Source organism: Lithobates pipiens, unplaced genomic scaffold, assembly GCF_037356315.1.
Source record: "Lithobates pipiens isolate NorthernLeopardFrog02 unplaced genomic scaffold, aLitPip1_a1.2 Scaffold_22, whole genome shotgun sequence".
NCBI classification, from domain to species: Eukaryota; Metazoa; Chordata; class Amphibia; order Anura; family Ranidae; genus Lithobates; species Lithobates pipiens.
The window spans coordinates 35,815,916-35,834,568 of record NW_027507784.1 but is presented as its reverse complement, the minus strand read 5'-3'; the positions used below and the strand labels follow the sequence as shown (position 1 = coordinate 35,834,568).

The 18,653-nt window shown below is 43.9% G+C and overlaps 1 protein-coding gene across 1 annotated transcript in view; it reads right to left on the bottom strand.

Moving 5' to 3' along the window:
• The window catches only part of LOC143923552 (uncharacterized), a 41,358-nt gene that overhangs the window by 10,083 nt on the left and 12,622 nt on the right, over nt 1–18,653 (bottom strand). The window contains exons 2-5 of the mRNA XM_077447320.1: nt 14,142–14,263; nt 7,953–8,113; nt 3,540–3,642; nt 513–623 (exon numbers count right to left, since the gene is read on the bottom strand). Of these exons, the coding sequence (XP_077303446.1) occupies nt 513–623; nt 3,540–3,642; nt 7,953–8,113; nt 14,142–14,252 (486 nt within the window). The 5' untranslated portion in view covers nt 14,253–14,263. The remainder of the gene's footprint in view (nt 1–512; nt 624–3,539; nt 3,643–7,952; nt 8,114–14,141; nt 14,264–18,653) is intronic.

Here is an 18,653-nt window from a genome sequence, read left to right as displayed (position 1 = left end):
ACAGTAACAGTCTATTTGCCTTGCACTACATGGTTTTGGTATGTGGAAAAAATATTTACAAGTACCTCCTGATTAATATTGTATTTAAAGCAAACATCCCAATCACTGAAGCTGACAAAGTGTTTTAAAAATTAGATCACAAGGTTCCAACATACTATATTCATGCTGAGGGGCCCTGGGAACTCCCAGGCTATTATGTGTATGAGGGCTACCAGCACACCCCTCGGTACAATGCACTGCCACTTTCTGACCAATGGAAGTATTGTACATGGAGTGGGCGGGGCATAGCTCTGACTTTGGAGTCAGTCAGTATTTGCATATTGAGCACCCCAGACCTGGAAGCCCCCAGAGGGTGCGGCACAGTGAAGAAAGGGGAGTGCAGGTGACTGCTTCCAAATTCATAAATCAGACTTATTATGCTAGGCTCTCATAGCTCACAAAGACAACAGTGATCAGAGACAAGGCAGTATGTAAGACAAGGGACACTGAAAACAAAGATATTCAGTACTTACATCTGCAAAGACTTTAGTCATCTGTTCTGAGCGGTCCTTGTAGTGGACTTCCATACTGGGGAAGTAGGTAAAGATTGCAAGGCAGCCTCCTGGCTTTAAGATCCGATCGACCTGAAATGATAACAATATATCAGCAAAAGTGTGCCCCTCCACTGAACAGAATGAAATATATTTTATAAAAAGTATATTCTATATTATACAGTCAGGTCCATAAAATATTGGGACAAAGAATTATTTCCCTGGTGAAGAAAACTCTTCACAACAGTTGGCCAGATCAAGAACACTCTCCAGGAGGTAGGTGTGTGTCTGTCAAAGTCAATCAAGAGAAGACTTCACCAGAGTGAATACAGAGGGTTCACCACAAGATGTAAACCATTGGTGAGCCTCAAAAAACAGGATGGCCAGATTAGAGTTTGCCAAACATCTAAAAAAGCCTTCAGTTCTGGAACATCCTATGGACAGGTGAGACCAAGATCAACTTGTACCAGAGCGATGGGAAGAGAAGAGAAGAGTATAGAAAAGGAAAGGAACTGCTCATGATCCAAAGCATACCACCTCATCAGTGAAGCATGGTGGTGGTAGTGTCATGGTGTGGGCATGTATGACTGCTAATGGAACTGGTTCTCTTGTATTTATTGATGTTATGACTGCTGACAAAAGCAGCAGGAGGAATTCTGAAGTGTTTCAGGCAATATTATCTGCTCATATTCAGCAACATGCTTCAGAGCTCATTGGATGGCGCTTCACAGTGCAGATGGACAGTGACCTGAAACATACAGCGAAAGCAACCAAAGTTTAAGGGAAAGAAGTGGAATTATATGCAATGGCCAAGTCAATCACCTGACCTGAATCCGATTGAGCATGCATTTCACTTGCTGAAAACAAAACTGAAGGGAATATGTCTCAAGAACAAGCAGGAACTGAAGACAGTTGCAGTGAAGGCCTGGCAGAGCATCACCAGGGATGAAACCCAATGTCTGGTGAGGTCTGTGCGTTAGAATTCAGGTTGTAATTAACTGCAAAGGATTTGCAACCAAGTATTAAAAAGTGAACGTTTGATGGATGATCAAGCTGTCCCATTACTTTTGGTCCCTTAAAAAGTGGAAGGCACATATACAAACTGTTGTAATTCCTACACCGTTCGCCTGATTTGGATGTAAATACCCTCAAATTAAAGCTGAACGTCTGCAGTTAAATCACATCTTGTTCCTTTTATTTCAAATCCATTGTGGTGTATAGAGCCAAAAAGATTAGAATTGTGTCGAGGTCTCAATATTTATGGACCTGACTGTATTTATATATTGTTCAGTGATTTGGGGAAAATAATGTATAGCAGAGTTTATAGAGTGCAGATGTTTGGTTTATAATACATAGCACAGGGTATAGAGTAGCAGTTCAGTGTATGTAGTGAAGTAGTGGGGGGGGGCAAAGTGGATGGTGGCCCCAGGCATGACAGTTAGGGGGGGCACATTCAAACGCCCACCATCCAGAGTCTGTCCACCCTTCTACACTGTCCCATCTGGTGGCCTTCCTACTTTACCCACTTGGAATGTGCTCTGACGGATGAGTGGAAGACATGGGTGCCCACTGCCGTGATGAAGTTGTCAAGTTGCGGCAACAGGTTGGGGCTGGCTTGTGGGTGAAGATCGCAGTTGGTGCATGATTGCATCATGTACAGTGCCGCTTCTAGCATCCTACCTCACTGGTATGTCTTTGCTGGCTCTCCTCTGCTCCGGATGGGACTTGGGAGACCGAAAGAGGTGAATGAAGTGTTGCTGGCCCAGAGATGTGGACATGATCGGGGAGGTCAAAGATAGGTCAATGTAGGGGTTAGGCAGGTCAGTGTAGGGGTTAGGCAGGTCAGTGTAGTGGTGAGGTAGGGACCAGGCAGGTCAGTACTACTGTACTAGTGGAAGGGACTGCTGCCAGGCCATGGGTTAGGGGGTGCAAGTTACTTATCTTGGCCTGGGAGCTGGCAACCCACCCTATGCCACTGAATATTTGTAATATATAGCACGGTGTACAGAGTGCAGCCCTTCGTTCATTTGTATGTTCAATGATTCCAACCCATATAGTTGGTCACAAGCAACCCACATCCACCTCCTATATACCAGCCGGGTCCTCAAGCCCAGAAGTCCACTCTTAATCCACTGAAAACTCATGCCAGAAGCCACACCCCTAAAATGGTACACTCATCAAGCCCTGTGATGGGTGAAAAGCATTGGAGCATGGCTCCCAGCAGGAATTTTCAGTGTGTGCTGTCAATGGATTAAACCACAGTAGAACAGAGGGTTTTAGTGTGTGGCCTGTCTTAAGCCCCATACACACTGTAGGCCATGGTTTTTGTTGCCAATGTCATGGCGGCCATTTTTTGTTAGTCTAGTGAGATGCCAGAGCTCCGTCTCAGGATATATGAAATGGATGCCAACATTGGTGTTGCTGGGTCTAAAATTGCGGTGCTCCTCCGTTTGGTAGGTTGAGCCTTCCTTCTCAGCCCATAAGAAATTCTTTTGGGATCCCAGATGTTTAATAAGCCCCATACACATCAGATTGTCTGCTGATTTTTTCCATCAGATTTACCAAAACCATATAATATGAGGTCAAACCTTAGGGGTTTCAATGTGTATGCAATCAGGCAGGCCCTTCTACTACATGGTTTTGGTAAATCTGAAGAAAAAAAAAAAAATCAGCAGACAATCTGATAGTGTGTATGGGGCCTAATTGGACTTTAGTTTGGTGTATGTATTGCACAGCACAGTGAACAGATGGCAGTGATCCACTGTATGCAACATACAGCACAGCATACATATTGCAGTTTAGGCTGAGCAAATCATAATGCATAGGGTGCAGAATAGAGCACACAAAATCCATAAATTGTACAGCTGTCTGCAGTATTCAACATGCAGCACATTGCTCAGGAGTCCAGATTATGTTAACATACAGCACAGAACAGAATTCAGCAGCCAAATGTATTTAATGGACATAATTTTACAGGGTGCACCAGTCAGAAACAAAGTTTGTTTTTACCTCTTTTAGAAACTTTTCAATGTTAAACCAATGGGCAGCAATACTCGCTGTTAGTAGATCGACAGAAGCGTCACCAACCGTCACCTCTTCAGCTGGGCAGACACTGCAGAAACGAGAGACTAGGCTTTAGTGACACCATCTGGTTGGAATAAATATGAATCCTTCACCGACATGCTCCAAACACATTCACCCCGTTTACATTAAAATGAATGTGTACCAGGCCAATGAGGCAGCCAGTAAACCACCAACAAGGTCATAAGTACAGTAGCTGTACAGGTAGACTTCCTCACTAGTGGTGAACTGTTTATTACACACTAGAAGGGCCACTTTTTTTTACAAATTTAAACAAAACAGCATGTCCCCCCCCATTCCCCAACAATATCATGTATGAATACCCACCAATCACCCCAACAATGTTGTTTAGGAATACCCACCAGTTTATTGCAGCAATATATGGCACACTTTGCAAGGTAAACTTTAGCCAAAAGAGGTCTGTCTATATAATCAGGAAAAAAGATGGGCCAAATGTCCCCCTGTTGGGTTCACAGCAGATTTTTCGAACATCGCAGAAGTCTGGACCCCATTGAAGTCCATGGGACCCAAACTGGTAAAATCAAAAGTTGTACTCACCATAAAATCCGTTTCTCTGAGTTCAACGGACACAGCATCTCCTTAATCATGACCATTGGGTTATATCACCTCCAGGAGTAGGACAAGACAGAACAAAAAAAGACACCTGGCTATACCCATGGGCTGTCCTCAGTATAACCCCCTCCATGCTCTAGGTATTCAGTTTAGTAGCAAGCAGTAATAGAAGTATCAAAAAGCTCTATAGAGGGATGGGTGCTATGTCTGGCAAACTCAGAGAAATGGATTTTACGGAGAGTACAGAGATCCTATTCTCTTTCGTTTAGTTACAGACAGCACCTCCTTAATCTTGACTATTGGGACGTCCAAAAGCAGTGCCAAAGGAAAAAGTAAATATATATAAAAAAAAAAAAAAGTTGGGCAAAATAACCCAAGGCTAAGCACAAGAGCCCAAACCAGGTGACAGCAGCACCATCTTTAAAAACACCCCTTAAGAGGGAACACTCTTAAACAGCAGCATCTGCAGATGCCAAAATATCTACTTCCATCTGGAGATGGTAGCCAAAGAAGCGGCCAGCCCTTTCCATGGTCCCTGGGTAACCACAAAAGCAAGTCTGACCCCAGGAAGGACGCAGTGGCTGCCAGATACGCACAAACCACATCCAAGATATACAAAGCAAATTCCTTGGGAAAAGCCAGCTTGGGACACAAGGACAGCAACACAATGTCCTCATTCAAATGGAAGTCAGACAACCTTGGGCAGAAGTGAAGGACAGGGACAAAGAACCTCTTTATCCCTATTGAGTACCAAATAGGGACTACAACAGGATAATGCTGCCAACTCCAAAACCCTGCGGGCCAAGGTAATAGCCCCCGGGCCGGCTATGTGAAGCCATACATCACCGAATATCACCCAAATCGTTCCCTTTGCTCTTCTCAAGCTCTCTTGTCTCCTCCCATTCTACAACCTTTTGTACCACCTGCCCCACCCTATTAGATTGTAAGCCCTTCTGAGCAGGGCCCTCTTAAATTTTATTGTATTGTAACTGTATTGTCTCCTATATTGTAAAGCGTTGCGTAAACTGTTGGCGCTATATAAATCCTGTATAATTAGAATTTCTTACTAGAAGTAGACTTCCTTGCCTTCACCATAGTAGGGATTAGTGATCCTGACAGACCACTGTCTCAGTACCTGGCTTTCAATGGCTAGGCCATTAAAACCAGTTACTGTAAAGCAGGATGGAAGCTCACGAAGGAGGTCCATTAATCTGGAAACCAGCAAAGATGTCCCCCCACCCCAGCAATGGGTGAGGGCAGACCTTCATTCTGAAGGAGTCTTGTCAGTGGATCTGGAGAAGCCTGCTCTAGACTTACCAGACCAAGATTGCTTGGAACTTCCTTGGGGAATACAAGAGACCTGTTTCCTTTATCTGCAGTCCTGGGATCCCAAAAGAATTTCTTATGGGCTGAGAAGGAAGGCTCAACCTACCAAACGGAGGAGCACCGCAATTTTAGACCCAGCAACACCAATGTTGGCATCCATTTCATATATCCTGAGACGGAGCTCTGGCATCTCACTAGACTAACAAAAAATGGCCGCCATGACATTGGCAACAAAAACCATGGCCAACAGCTGGAGACCAGCAAGACCAAGGAAAAATGGTCACTGATGTAATCGGACCACCCAAACATGGCTGCCGGCCATTTGACATGCTGAAGCATGCTGCCAGGATCCTCTGTGCCTTCAACACTGCTGCACCCTCTGCAAGGGGACACCCTTCCAAAAGAGGTACTGTACTTCACCAGGCAGGGTGAACATTTAAGGGGACACCGCTGTGCTCTCTGCACAGCAGGGTATGCACCTAGGGGTTTCCGCTGCACCCTCTGCACTGGAACTTTCCCCCCATATCACCAGGGCAGGACACCACCCCAAGGGGTCTCTGCTGCCTGCCCTGGAACACCCACAAGTCTTGGGGGGGAGGGGGGAGCGCAATTTAACCAAGGGATGAGGGATCCTGCAGGCAGGTCCAACCATCCCTGGAGGGTACCTGCATCCACCCCAAAATCGCACAAAGGGGGACTGTACTTACTGATCCATGATGCAGGTGGCCCTCCAGACAGAACTCCTCACCACTGAAGTAGGGGGTTGTTGGCCAAGGAACCACTGTGACGTGGACCAGAGTCCATTCATAAACGACCCTGTGAGATGTTTAATTCGCAAGCCAGCCTCCGTTTGTTGAGGCTATGCTGCAGCTGACCTAGCGCATAGCTGCACTGAGGAGACCTGACTAGACAGACAAAAAAAATAAAAAATTGAATACCTAGACGGGGGGGGGGGGGGTTTATATACTGACTGAGGACAGCCCATGGGCATAGCCAGGCGTTTTTGCCTAGTCCTACTCCTGCGACATAACCCAATGGTCAAGATTGAGGCGCTTTGTCCAAACAAACAAAATGAAAAATTCCTTTAAAGTAGAGCTGGGGGGGTCCCTTAGTCTGGCTGTAATGTGTCACATCTGTACTGTGTATAGAGCCTGTTGCAGCAATACAATTTATGAATCCAAAAAAGGACTTTCCATTCAAGCTCTTTTATAAACAGCTCGGGGAGCCATTCTGTATGATGGAGGCCACAATTTAGTGGACTCGAAACAGGATGAGAGATTCTTTGGATAAAAATTCTGGTGTTTTTCGCAGACTTGGATAGAACTAACAAGTGCAGAAAAAAAAAAAAAGTCTTTGGGCGTCAGTGGTGCCTTCACACTGTAACCCTATCAAGGTACTCTTGATGAAAGCAAGAATTGGACTGTCAAAAACTGCAATGATATGCACCTGTCAAACAGGTGTGGCAAAACCTGGTCCTTGGGTGTTTGTGCCAATGAAACCTACATCAAAAGAGTTCTTACAGATGAAAAAACACCCATAAAGCTAGGCAGCCTAGAGTCTAGACAGTCTTTCAGAGATTCTAGATCCAGAAAGCACTTAATCAGTGACCTCAACATCAAGGGCTTAATAGTTGCTGCTAATCTAGGACTGATTAATTTTGATAAATGTCACCTGGTCCACAGAGTCTGGACAGACACACTCAATTTGTCACTAAACCTCCAGCAGCACTGAATGCCCATTCCAAAAGCACACTGGATGCAGGGCAGTCCAGCAGCTCTATAGCATACTGGTGAAATTCTCATGTAACCCAGTTCATCAACTGGAAAGCTCTCCATACGATGAGGATGCCGAGAACTAAAAACCAAAAAAAGAAAAAAATTTTTTTTGAAAGGCATCACTAAAGCAGCCCCCATCTCTACTGCTCCTCTTGACCAACCGAACCCTCAAAAAATTATGTTTTCCATGAGACTAACCTACCAGAGTTGGGAAAGGCATTACAGAAATTCCTCTTTAAGAGATTTGATCTTCTGTGGGGGACAGGATGAGTTTTGAGTAGGAGTGCACCGAATGGAAATTTTGGTGCCGAAACCAAAAATTACATAAAAAATAAAAATAAAATTATAATTTTTATATAAATTGCATTATATTGAACTTTTTAATATCAATTTTTAATTAATTTGAATTTATTGTTAGCCATTGACACCTTTAGTGCAAGAAAGGTCAAGAAAATGCAGTCTAACCATCTCTTGAATCATGTGTGCAATCTTAAAGTGGTGTTTCCACAAAAAAGGGGGTTGCTAGGGGGTCCCTCGTAGTCTGCCTCCTTCAGTGCCCGGGCACTGACATCACTTCCCCTCGGCGCCGCACAGTCATGCACAGTGGGTGCCCGGCTGTGAAGCACCCCTGAATGCAACTAACGAAACACATTTAGAATGTCCCCACCTGTATGTGACATTGGATGATTCCGTGGCTTTCTTGGCCTCTTCAATCTGAGCCTCACTGATGTCAATTCCAAGAACTTTCTTGAAGTATGGAGAGAGAATTCTTGTGTTCTGCCCCGTTCCACAGCCAACGTCCACAGCAAATCCATACGGTTTGGGAAACTAGGAAGACAGAAACCTCTTTAACCACTTCAATACAGGGCACTTTCGCCCCCTTCCTTCCCAGCCCAATTTTCAGCTTTCAGCGCTCTAGCGCTTTCAGTGACAATTGCGCGGTCATGCTACACTGTACCCAAATGAAATTTTTATCATTTTGTTCGCACAAATAGAGCTTTATTTTGGTGGTATTTATTCACGACTCCGTTTTTTATTTTTTGCGATATAAGCGCAAAAAAGCAGAAATTTGGAAAAAAAAAACAATATTTTCTTTTTTCTACTTCAATAAAAATCCAATAAAATCAAATTTTGTCATAAATTTAAGCCAAAATGTATTCTGCTACATGTTTTTGGTAAAAAAAAATCCGTTAAGTGTATAATAATTGGTTTGTGTGATCACGGACATATGTACGCAAATGATCATGTACATATGTGTGCAGGTGATCACGTACATATGTGTGCAGATAATCATTGGGACATGTGATTTTAGTGGGACATATGTGGGGGACATGTTTTTATTATTAGGGACATGTGTTTTTATTATTTGGGGACATGTATGTTTTGGGGACATGTGTGGGGACATTGTGTTTATACTGTGTGATGTGTTTACTGTGTGGTGTGTTTACTGTGTACACTAGACTGGTGATCAGTGAGTAAAAAGCAGCTCATACTCACTGATCAGCAGCCGGCTGCAGCGATCTGCTCTCCTCTCCTCAGCGATGACTTCTGTGTGAGGAGAGGAGGAGCCGATTGCCTAGCAACCGGCTGTTTGTTTACATCACATGACGGCCGTGATTGGACACGGCCGTCATGTGATCAGGAGGGCCAATCACAGAGCCCTCCTGCCGATCTGAGATGCGCCGTGTCCGGGTGACACGGGCGCATCGGGAACGCGCCGCTGCGCGGGCGCGCGCGATCCCGCTACTCCTGAATGACGTTCCTGAACGTCATATCAGGAGTAGGCGGCTCCCACCCGGCCGTATATGTGCATTGGCCGGGTGGGAAGTGGTTAAAAATATATATAAAAAAAAAGTCCCCCCCCCCCCAGTTTGCATTCTTCTGCTTTTTACCAAAAATAATGCAATAAGCATATGTTGATTGGTTTGCAAAAAAGTTAAAGCGGAGGTCCACCCTAAAATGGACCTTCCGCTCATCGGATTCCTCCCCCCCTCCGGCGCCACAATTGGCACCTTTCAGGGGGGAGGGGGGTGCAGTTACCTGGATAATCCAGGTAACTGCACCCACTTCCGGGCTAGCTCTCTGCGGAAAGGGGCGTACATTACGCCCCTTTCCGCAAGTGCCCGCCCCCTTCCGCAAGTGCCCCGCTGCCTGCTGGGAAACACACAGATCCCAGAGGCAGCGGGGACCGTCCTCATTGCGCAACGCGGCTCGCGCATGCGCAGTAGGGAACCGGGAAATGAAGCCGAAAGGCTCCATTTCCTGATTCCCATACCCAAGATGGCGGCGGCAGCACTCGAGTGTCGATCTAGAGATCGGCTTCGGGTGCCGACATCGCGGGCGCGCTGGACAGGTAAGTGTCACTATTTTAAAAGTCAGCAGCTGCAGTATTTGTAGCTGCTGACTTTAAAAAAAAAAAAAAACGCGGAGTCCCGGTGGACTCCCGCTATAAGGTCTACAAAAAAAAAAAAGGGGGATAGTTTTAAGTTTTTTGTTTTTTTTACTAGTAATGGCAGCAATCTGCAATTTATCAGGACTGCAACATTATAGCAGACATGGACAATTTTGACATTTTTGGGACCATTGTCATTTATACAGTGATCAATGCTATAAATGCATAAATATATAAATATAAATGCTCTGCTAACTGTAAATGTCACTGGGAGGGAAGGAGTTAACACTAGGGGCGATCAAGGGATTGTGTTCCTTGGGAGGTGATTATAACTGAAGGGGGAGGGGACTGTGTAGGGGAGGGGACTGTGTAGGGGAGTTGACAGATCGCTGTTCATACAGAATATGAACAGACGATCTGTCACTTCTCCCCTCAGAGAACCGGAAACTGTTTACAAACACAGATCCTGGTTCTTGGTGTGCCCCGAGTGATCACATTGGCTTAATGGGCGAGCAGGGGGGTGCGTGCCCCTAGTGGCCAAAAGGCGAAGCGATGTTACATAACGTAGTTTTGCCCAGCCGTGCCATTCTGCCGCAGTACAACTGCGGCGGCTGGTCGGCAAGTGGTTAAACAATCATTGGCTGAATTTCAAACACATCAGTGCAGTTTTGCTGTAATTTCTCCATATACAGTAATCCTTGTGATATTTAGCACCATCTAGTGGCCAAAATGTGGTATATTGTCTCATTGAGGTATTTCAGAAAACGATTGCTACATGTTAGCCACTAGCTGGAGCTGATGATCATAGGGATTGATTTATTAGAGAAATTACAGCCACAATTTGTGTGACATGCAGGGGTGGACTGACCATTGGGCCACTTGGGCACTGCCCGAGGGCCCCGAGCCACTAGGGGGCCCCATCAGGGTTGCCAGCCTCAGTAAAACCAGGGACAGCATGTAAAAATGTGTTTTTTTTTAACATCTGTCTCTGAAATGTCCCTTAACGACATCCTTTTGGTCTAAAAACCCTGAGATTATAGCTGCCCCACCTCTCCAGTACCTTCTCAGCCAATAGAAACATGTCTGTGTATACGTGTGTTTACACAATCTGCTATTGCCCGGGGGCCCCACGAGTAGTCAGTTCACCCCTGGTGATGTGCACTGTTGTGTGAGACATTCGTCCAGAGAAGGTTTAATAAATAGATCCCCCAGTGTCCACAACTATTTAAAAAGATTATAAGGAGAGGAGAGAGATTTGAGTGAAGCACACAGCAGTAAATGGATTGGTCAAGTGACTAAGAAAATTTAATTTATTTATATTTCACAAATCATACATTGTTTACAAGTATTTTGGGCAACAGGCCTCTAAAAAATACTTGGGGCAACATGCCTCGTACAGTATAAATCACAGTTCAATAAATAAATAAACATGTATTGAGTAGTTTTAAGACCTTAGCTAGTAAGTAAATTAACCAAAAATTCAGATTATATAAAAACTTGATATTCAAGGCTCTACGCGTTTCACGGCACTATAGCCGCTCATCAGGAGCAGGTACCATGGAATAGATCTAAAAAAGAAAAATAGCAAAAAATAATGAAAGGAGAAATAATTAAAAAAAAAGAGCTAAAAATGGGTGTTGGCCCATATGAAAAAAAAAAAAACAAAAAAAAACTGTGCATCCAACTTACATTTGCATCCACACACCATCTGGGTGGCGTCGATGATCGCCAAAAAAAGACCGCAATGTGAAGCCCCCAGGTAGCACAGTAGCCTGCATGGATGGTCGCAACCGCCAAGAACACCTCCAGAGTCGGTGAGTGCAATGGGTGTGATGTAAACTTAATGATTGAAAGAAACCCCAAAGGGGATCTAAGTGAAATAAAGTATAAAAATATGAATTGTAAACAAGTGTTGCAGTAGTGATGGATGGATGGTGCAAGAAAAAAAAAAGGGAGCTATTAAAATGAAAAAAGAAAGGAAAACATGTTGTGTACCTATGTCGACTGAAAAGGACCATAGTCGATCCACGTAAGTGTGATCATACTAGTGAAAGAGAAAGGTAGAATGTGTGAACCTACAACGGGAGATGCCTGGGCAGACGCACCATCTACGTCCCGTCACCAGAGCCACGCAGGTGCATGCAACAGTGGAGAGAGGAAAAGCAGTCACCTAGACGGCTCAGCCGTCTGGCGATTAGCGCCTGGCCATCCCCACACTGTGCATTAGCGCTTAGCGCCTGTCCATCCTGCCCCCTTTTGACGTAGGAGGGGTGGGGAGATGGTCCCTGCTCGCCGGAGCCTCGTTATAAGGGTCGGATGGATGGCGTCCTCGTGGCGCCGCATTGCCGACCGAATTTGATCTCTAGGCGTGCACAGTGTGGGGATGGCCAGGCGCTAATCGCCAGATGGCTGAGCCGTCTAGGTGACTGCTTTTCCTCTCTCCACTGTTGCATGCACCTGCGTGGCTCTGGTGACGGGACGTAGATGGTGCGTCTGCCCAGGCATCTCCCGTTGTAGGTTCACACATTCCACCTTTCTCTTTCACTAGTATGATCACACTTACGTGGATCGACTATGGTCCTTTTCAGTCGACATAGGTACACAACATGTTTTCCTTTCTTTTTTCATTTTAATTGCTCCCTTTTTTTTTTTATTTTTTTTTTTTCTTGCACCATCCATCCATCACTACTGCAACACTTGTTTACCATTCATATTTTTATACTTTATTTCACTTAGGTCCCCTTTGGGGTTTCTTTCAATCATTAAGTTTACATCACACCCATTGCACTCACCGACTCTGGAGGTGTTCTTGGCGGTTGCGACCATCCATGCAGGCTACTGTGCTACCTGGGGGCTTCACATTGCGGTCTTTTTTTGGCGATCCTCGATGCCACCCAGATGGTGTGTGGATGCAAATGTAAGTTGGATGCACAGATTTTTTTTTTTTTTCACATGGGCCAACACCCATTTTTAGCTCTTTTTTTTATTATTTCTCCTTTCATTATTTTTTGCTATTTTTCTTTTTTAGATCTATTCCATGGTACCTGCTCCTGATGAGCGGCTATAGTGCCGTGAAACGCGTAGAGCCTTGAATTATTACCTTCTTTTTATTGCAATCATGGAATATCAAGTTTTTATATAATCTGAATTTTTGGTTAATTTACTTACTAGCTAAGGTCTTAAAACTACTCAATACATGTTTATTTATTTATTGAACTGTGATTTATACTGTACGAGGCATGTTGCCCCAAGTATTTTTTAGAGGCCTGTTGCCCAAAATACTTGCAAACAATGTATGATTTGTGAAATATAAATAAATAAAATTTTCTTAGTCACTTGACCAATCCATTTACTGCTGTGTGCTTCACTCAAAGTCCCATCTCTCTCCTCTCCTTATAAACTATTGACAGGGATGGAGGCTGGCATCCCTTTGATGCTGGCCTCATTTAAAGTCCCAAAATGCACTTTTCCTATATTGATATTTAAAAAGATTGTTATTTAGTAAGCTTTAAAAATATATTTTAGGATGGCAGACGTGCTGACGTCTTTGTGATACAGTGTAAAGTTGGACGGGCAATTGAATGCTGGCCGGCATTTTTTATGGGCTTTTTTACTGCTTTCTATGTAAGTGTATTTCTTTATTAAATGTGGTATACAGAATTATGCTATGGTGAGCTTTATTTCCATTTCTCTGGGATCCCGAGTATTGCCTTTCTGCTTCACGTGCGGTGGTTGATGGTCCCGGCCTGTTTTATTCAATAAGGGAGCCTATGGTGATCATGGTCTGATGAGGTGCTGCGGATGCTTGCCTTTTGGTAAGCGCATATTTTGTGTGGTGGTGCTGGTCACGTTCCTTGGTGTTTTTTTGGCTGCACAGAAGATTGATCACTTCATATTATCACCAATTTATTATCTTTAATATATTTCTCATATTAAATTTTTTATTTTGTTACTATTTTTTATTATTTATGAATTTATATGAATTTTCACTTTAGGTATTTAATAAGTTTTCACTGAACTATTTTTCACTTTATTGGACTTCTCTCTTCACTGGGATTTTTTGAATTTCATTATTCACATTTGTTAGTCATTTATAATTCTCATTTATAAAGTTATGGTATGTTTTATTTACTAGAGGGGAGAATAGATTTTCTCTCACTATTGTAATTATTTAAATGTATTTATATTATTTATTTATGTGCGCGGCTTTTTCCTTTTGTTCTATTTTTGGAAGAGTTGGACCCTTTGTCAGGTTGTTACATTTTTACTCGCATTCTGGTGCCACCATTAATTGGGACAGGAAGTTGGGGGGATCTCCCTATTGGGTCACAGACAGAAGCAAGAACACGACAGCACCCTTCCCTGATCTGCCTAATAGAAAAAATGAAAAATGTATTTGAAATTTTACAAAGTGGCCTATTGTTTTTAGCTGGGCATATACCAGACAGAAAAGCCATCACTCACCTTTTCATCCACATAACCGAAGATGAGGTCTGTTATTTCTCGTGATGGCTCGAATCTGAATTTCTGATAATAAGATGCATGCTCTTGTCCTTCAAACTGTCGTGTCAACATTTTGGACTCACCTATAATGATAAAACAGAAGATTTTTTTTTTTTTACTAAGGGACATTCTGCGGGTGGGGGTCCTTTTTATCTTTGCAGACACACTGTCACTTTAACCTGTATGGGAAAGATGAAACTGTCTCTTCAAAGTGGATCTATACCAAAAACATTAACAATTGAGACTGAAAATATGGGGGAGTTGTTGAGGCATAAACAGAGGTTACGATGTAGAAACGTAATCATATCCTGAGTCGTTGACCACTGAAGTTCTAAACAAATTTAAATTTTTTTGGCCCCACCCCTCAATGCCTCCAGAGCCTCCCTATTGGTCAGTGAGACTGTCTCTTACATTAGTATAGGAAATCCTGGGAGGGGCCACAGCCAATCTAGACTTACACAAAAAGGCGATATTTGCATTCAGCGTTAGCTGCCTGTATATGTAGAGGTCATCTTGCCATGTGACCTCCAGAATGAAGGTTTGCCATCACTGGTGTATCACATCAAATCCCAATAAAATACATTTACATTTTTGGTTGTAACATGACAATGTCAAGGGGTATGAATACTTTAAGGCACTGTATACCAATGAGTGTGCAAGCCTAAAAATATTTGGACAAATAGTCCACATTAATATAAAAAATAAAAATAAAAAATGAGTCCATCAGTGCTCTTGTGTCATGAATATCTATGTTTTCACAATAAATGACAAATAAAGCCTCTTACCAAAAGGGATGGATCTCAGATTATAGGGATCAAACACGCTTAGATGCAATTGAAACCAACTGTGATGTTCCACTGCTTCAGCTCCACCAAGAGACCTTCCTCATGATTGTAACTTCACCTGGATATGAGAATACTTTGAATATACTCCCAGCTCCACTGATCATCCTCTATGCTTGTGTTCAATATAAGGCTCTGAGGACTGGAGTGGTGGAGTGGTCCCTATGATCATACATTGAAGCATGTCTTGGACACTTTGTTTTGGTGCTCGTGTGTTCTGCCATCTATGAACTTTTTCGTCACAATTTTTCTTGTACAATTTGTATCATTGTTTTAGCGCTGCACTGCTTATGTACATTTTCAGGTTTTTACTGCAGTCTGTGCCCCCGTACGTTTGCCTGTTTGGCCAGTCGCTGAACACCCAAATTTGCAGGGCGTTTTCCCCAACGAACACCCTGCAATGCACCGAGAACTGCACAGTGCACTCTTTGCCCTGATCGGGCAAAGCTTTGCCCAATCAGAGTGCAGTGTAAGCTGGTTGTTATGGAACAGGGCCGGGAAGCCAGTCTCTGCGTCCTTAAATACTGATGAGTCATCTGCTATCAATGGGTTTTCCCGCTGACAGCTGAATAAAAAAATAAAAATAAAAGCGCCATAAAAGGGGTATGTAAAAAGTAATTGGCCATAAAAAAGGGCTATGAGGGTATGGGTACTGCCCTGGGGGGACATGTATCAAAAAAATAATAACAATTTCAACCATTTTCAGGAGCTGTGGGGGTCCCCTTAAGCTGGCCATACACCAATAGATTATCTGCAGATTTTCTATGGTTAGATGGAAAAAGTGCAACAGATTTCTCCATGTTTGCTAAACTGTGTGGTTGGAGGAATCTCCCACTTTTTCCATCTAACTATAGAAAATCTGCAGATAATCTATAGGCGTATGGCCAGCTTTAGTCTGCCTGCAAAGTGGTGCATCTGTGGCATGTATAGAACATGCCATAGCAATAATGACATTTCTAAAGGGGAAAAAAAAATAGAAATGGCATTTAAACTTGCTCGCAGCTGTAGTGTATTGCTGGCTCAAGGGAGGAGTTCTGACATCACAACACATGTCGACTGCGGCCATCTTTATGGTTGGAAACAAATGCAGACTGCTGTTTTTATATGCTGGTTTTCATCTGATGAAATGCGAGTACCATGGATTTTTCTGTGAATATGTATGACCCTGGTTTTATAATACTACACCGTGAGGAGTTCCCTCTTTTATATTTTATGCATGCGCCGCTGATTCTTTGGCGTGTAGCACTAGCCCCTGAAGGAGCTGCTGGTTTAATTGGGCTTACCGTTACCTTCTTGACTGCTTCTCCATCTAGGGGTTCCCATGGTAGAAACGTGGAAACTGACACTGAATCTTTTTTGGGTTATTTATTTGAAATGGAAACCGAGCCTGCCAGTTTAGGGTAGAGGGTTAGGAGTAGGGATGAGCCGAACACCCCCCGATTCGGTTCGCACCAGAACTTTCGAACGGACCCCAAATTCGAACAAACTTTAGAACCCCATTGAAGTCTATGGGACTCAAACGTTCGAAATGAAAAGTGCTAATTTTAACGGCTAATATGCAAGATACTGTCCTAAAAAGGGTTTGGGGACCTGCCTCCTGCCCCAGGGGACATGGGTCAATGCCTAAAATGTTTTTAAAAATGGCCGTTTTGGCGGGAGTACTGATTTTAATGACGATTAAAGTGAAAAAAAAAAGTGAAATATTCCTTTAAATATGGTGCCTGGGGGTGTCTGTAGTATGCCTGTGAAGTGCCACATGTTTCCCGTGTTTAGAACAGTCCCTGCACAAAATGACATTAAACGGAAATAACACCATTTAAAACTGCTTGCGGTTTTAATGTTATATCTGGTTCCTGCAATATGGTTGAAAATCATTGAGAAAAATGGCATGGGTAGCCCTCCCTGCCCATTACCAGCCTATTTGGGTCTTGTACGCATATTAAGGGGAACCCTGTACCCATATTAAAAAAAGGAAATGCGTGTGGCCCCCAGGCCCCATATACTCAGAACAGCAGTATACAGGCGGTGCAAACAAGACAGGGACTGTGTAGGTTTGTTGTGTTAAGTTGAATTTGTTTGTAATTTTCAACTGGTACATTTTTAAAGTGTAGCTCCAGTCAAAAAAACTATTTTTAAGCTTTTTGGAAAACATAGGGAAGGGTTATCACCCCTGTATAATTTGTTTTGTCGTCCATCTTTTTTCATCTCACTTGCTGTTGTCTCCTTCCGTTTGCAAGTAGGAGATGTTTGTAAGTTGGATGTTTGAAAGTAGGGGCCTGCCCTATATGCTCTGCAGAAATGGCGTAACAAGGTGTTGGTTTTGCCACAACATTGTATGCCCTCAAAGTGACTCTTGGTGGGCGCTGGAGCGCCCTGCTGTGAACGATTATATCAAGAATTGTAATTACATGCCATTGTTGAACAGTGGTAGAAAAATTGACCTTTGGTGGTTGTGGTGCTGGTGCCACAACACTATAAGTCCTCACCGTTACTCTGGGTGGGCACAGGAAGGGGCCCTCCTGTGAAATATTATATCAAGAATTGTAATTACATGTCCCTGTTAAACAGGGGCAGAAAAATTTGGCCTTAGGCACTGGTGCCACCACACTGCAACCTCTCCCATATACTCTAGTTTTATTGCAGGAATTAGCCCTGCTGCAAAGCATTGCATGAAAAATTGTAATTAAACGCCCCTGTTAAACAGGGGCTTAAAAATTGGGCTGATGGCATCAACCAGAACCAGAAATGTTCTTCCAACATATCAGCGGAGGAGGAAGAGGATAGACAATCAACATAACAGGACAGTCACTCAGCATCAGCATAGGCAGTCTTGAAGGGATGTGATATTTAAAAAAAAATTATTCTGTTACATCAGCTATAGGTGCTTGGTAGCTGTGGGTGATCCAAGACTGATTCATCTTGATGAAGGTCAGTCGATCAACTGATTCGGTAGACAGGCGCACCCTGTGATCGGTAACAAAGCCACCAGCAGCACTGAAGGTGCGTTCCGAAAGAACGCTGGATGCAGGACAGGCCAGTAGCTCAATTGCATACTGTGCAAGCTCTGGCCAGTGATCCATCCTCAAGACCCAGTAAGCCAGAGGATTTTCGGTGGGAAAGGTGTCCAAGTCTGACCTTGCCCCTAGGTATTCCTGCACCATGTAAATCAGACGCTGGCGATGGGTGCTGGAACCGATCATACCTTGGGGCTGCGGACTAAAAAATTGTCTGAAAGCATCAGTCAGACAGCCACCTTCTCCACCGCTCCTTCTGACCGATGCCTCAGCAACACGTTGTCCAGGACCAGGAGTTTGTAACCTCCCAGTCTCTGGAAACGCGTTGCACAGACCTTTCTGCAAGGCCTCCCGGAGATGTCTCATCCTCTGCTCCCTCTGCGATGGCAAGATAAGGTCGGCAACCTTACCCTTGTACCGTGGATCAAGGAGAGTGGCCAGCCAGTAATGGTCCCTCTCCTTGATCCGGAGTCCTCTGAGTCACTAAGGACAACATGATCCGCAGCTACCTCCTCCCAGCCACGTACAAGTCCACGTGTTTCTTGGGACTGTAAATCATCCCTACAAGACTGCTGCTGCTGCTGATGCTGAGTGCCAGCCTCCACCTCCATGCTGAC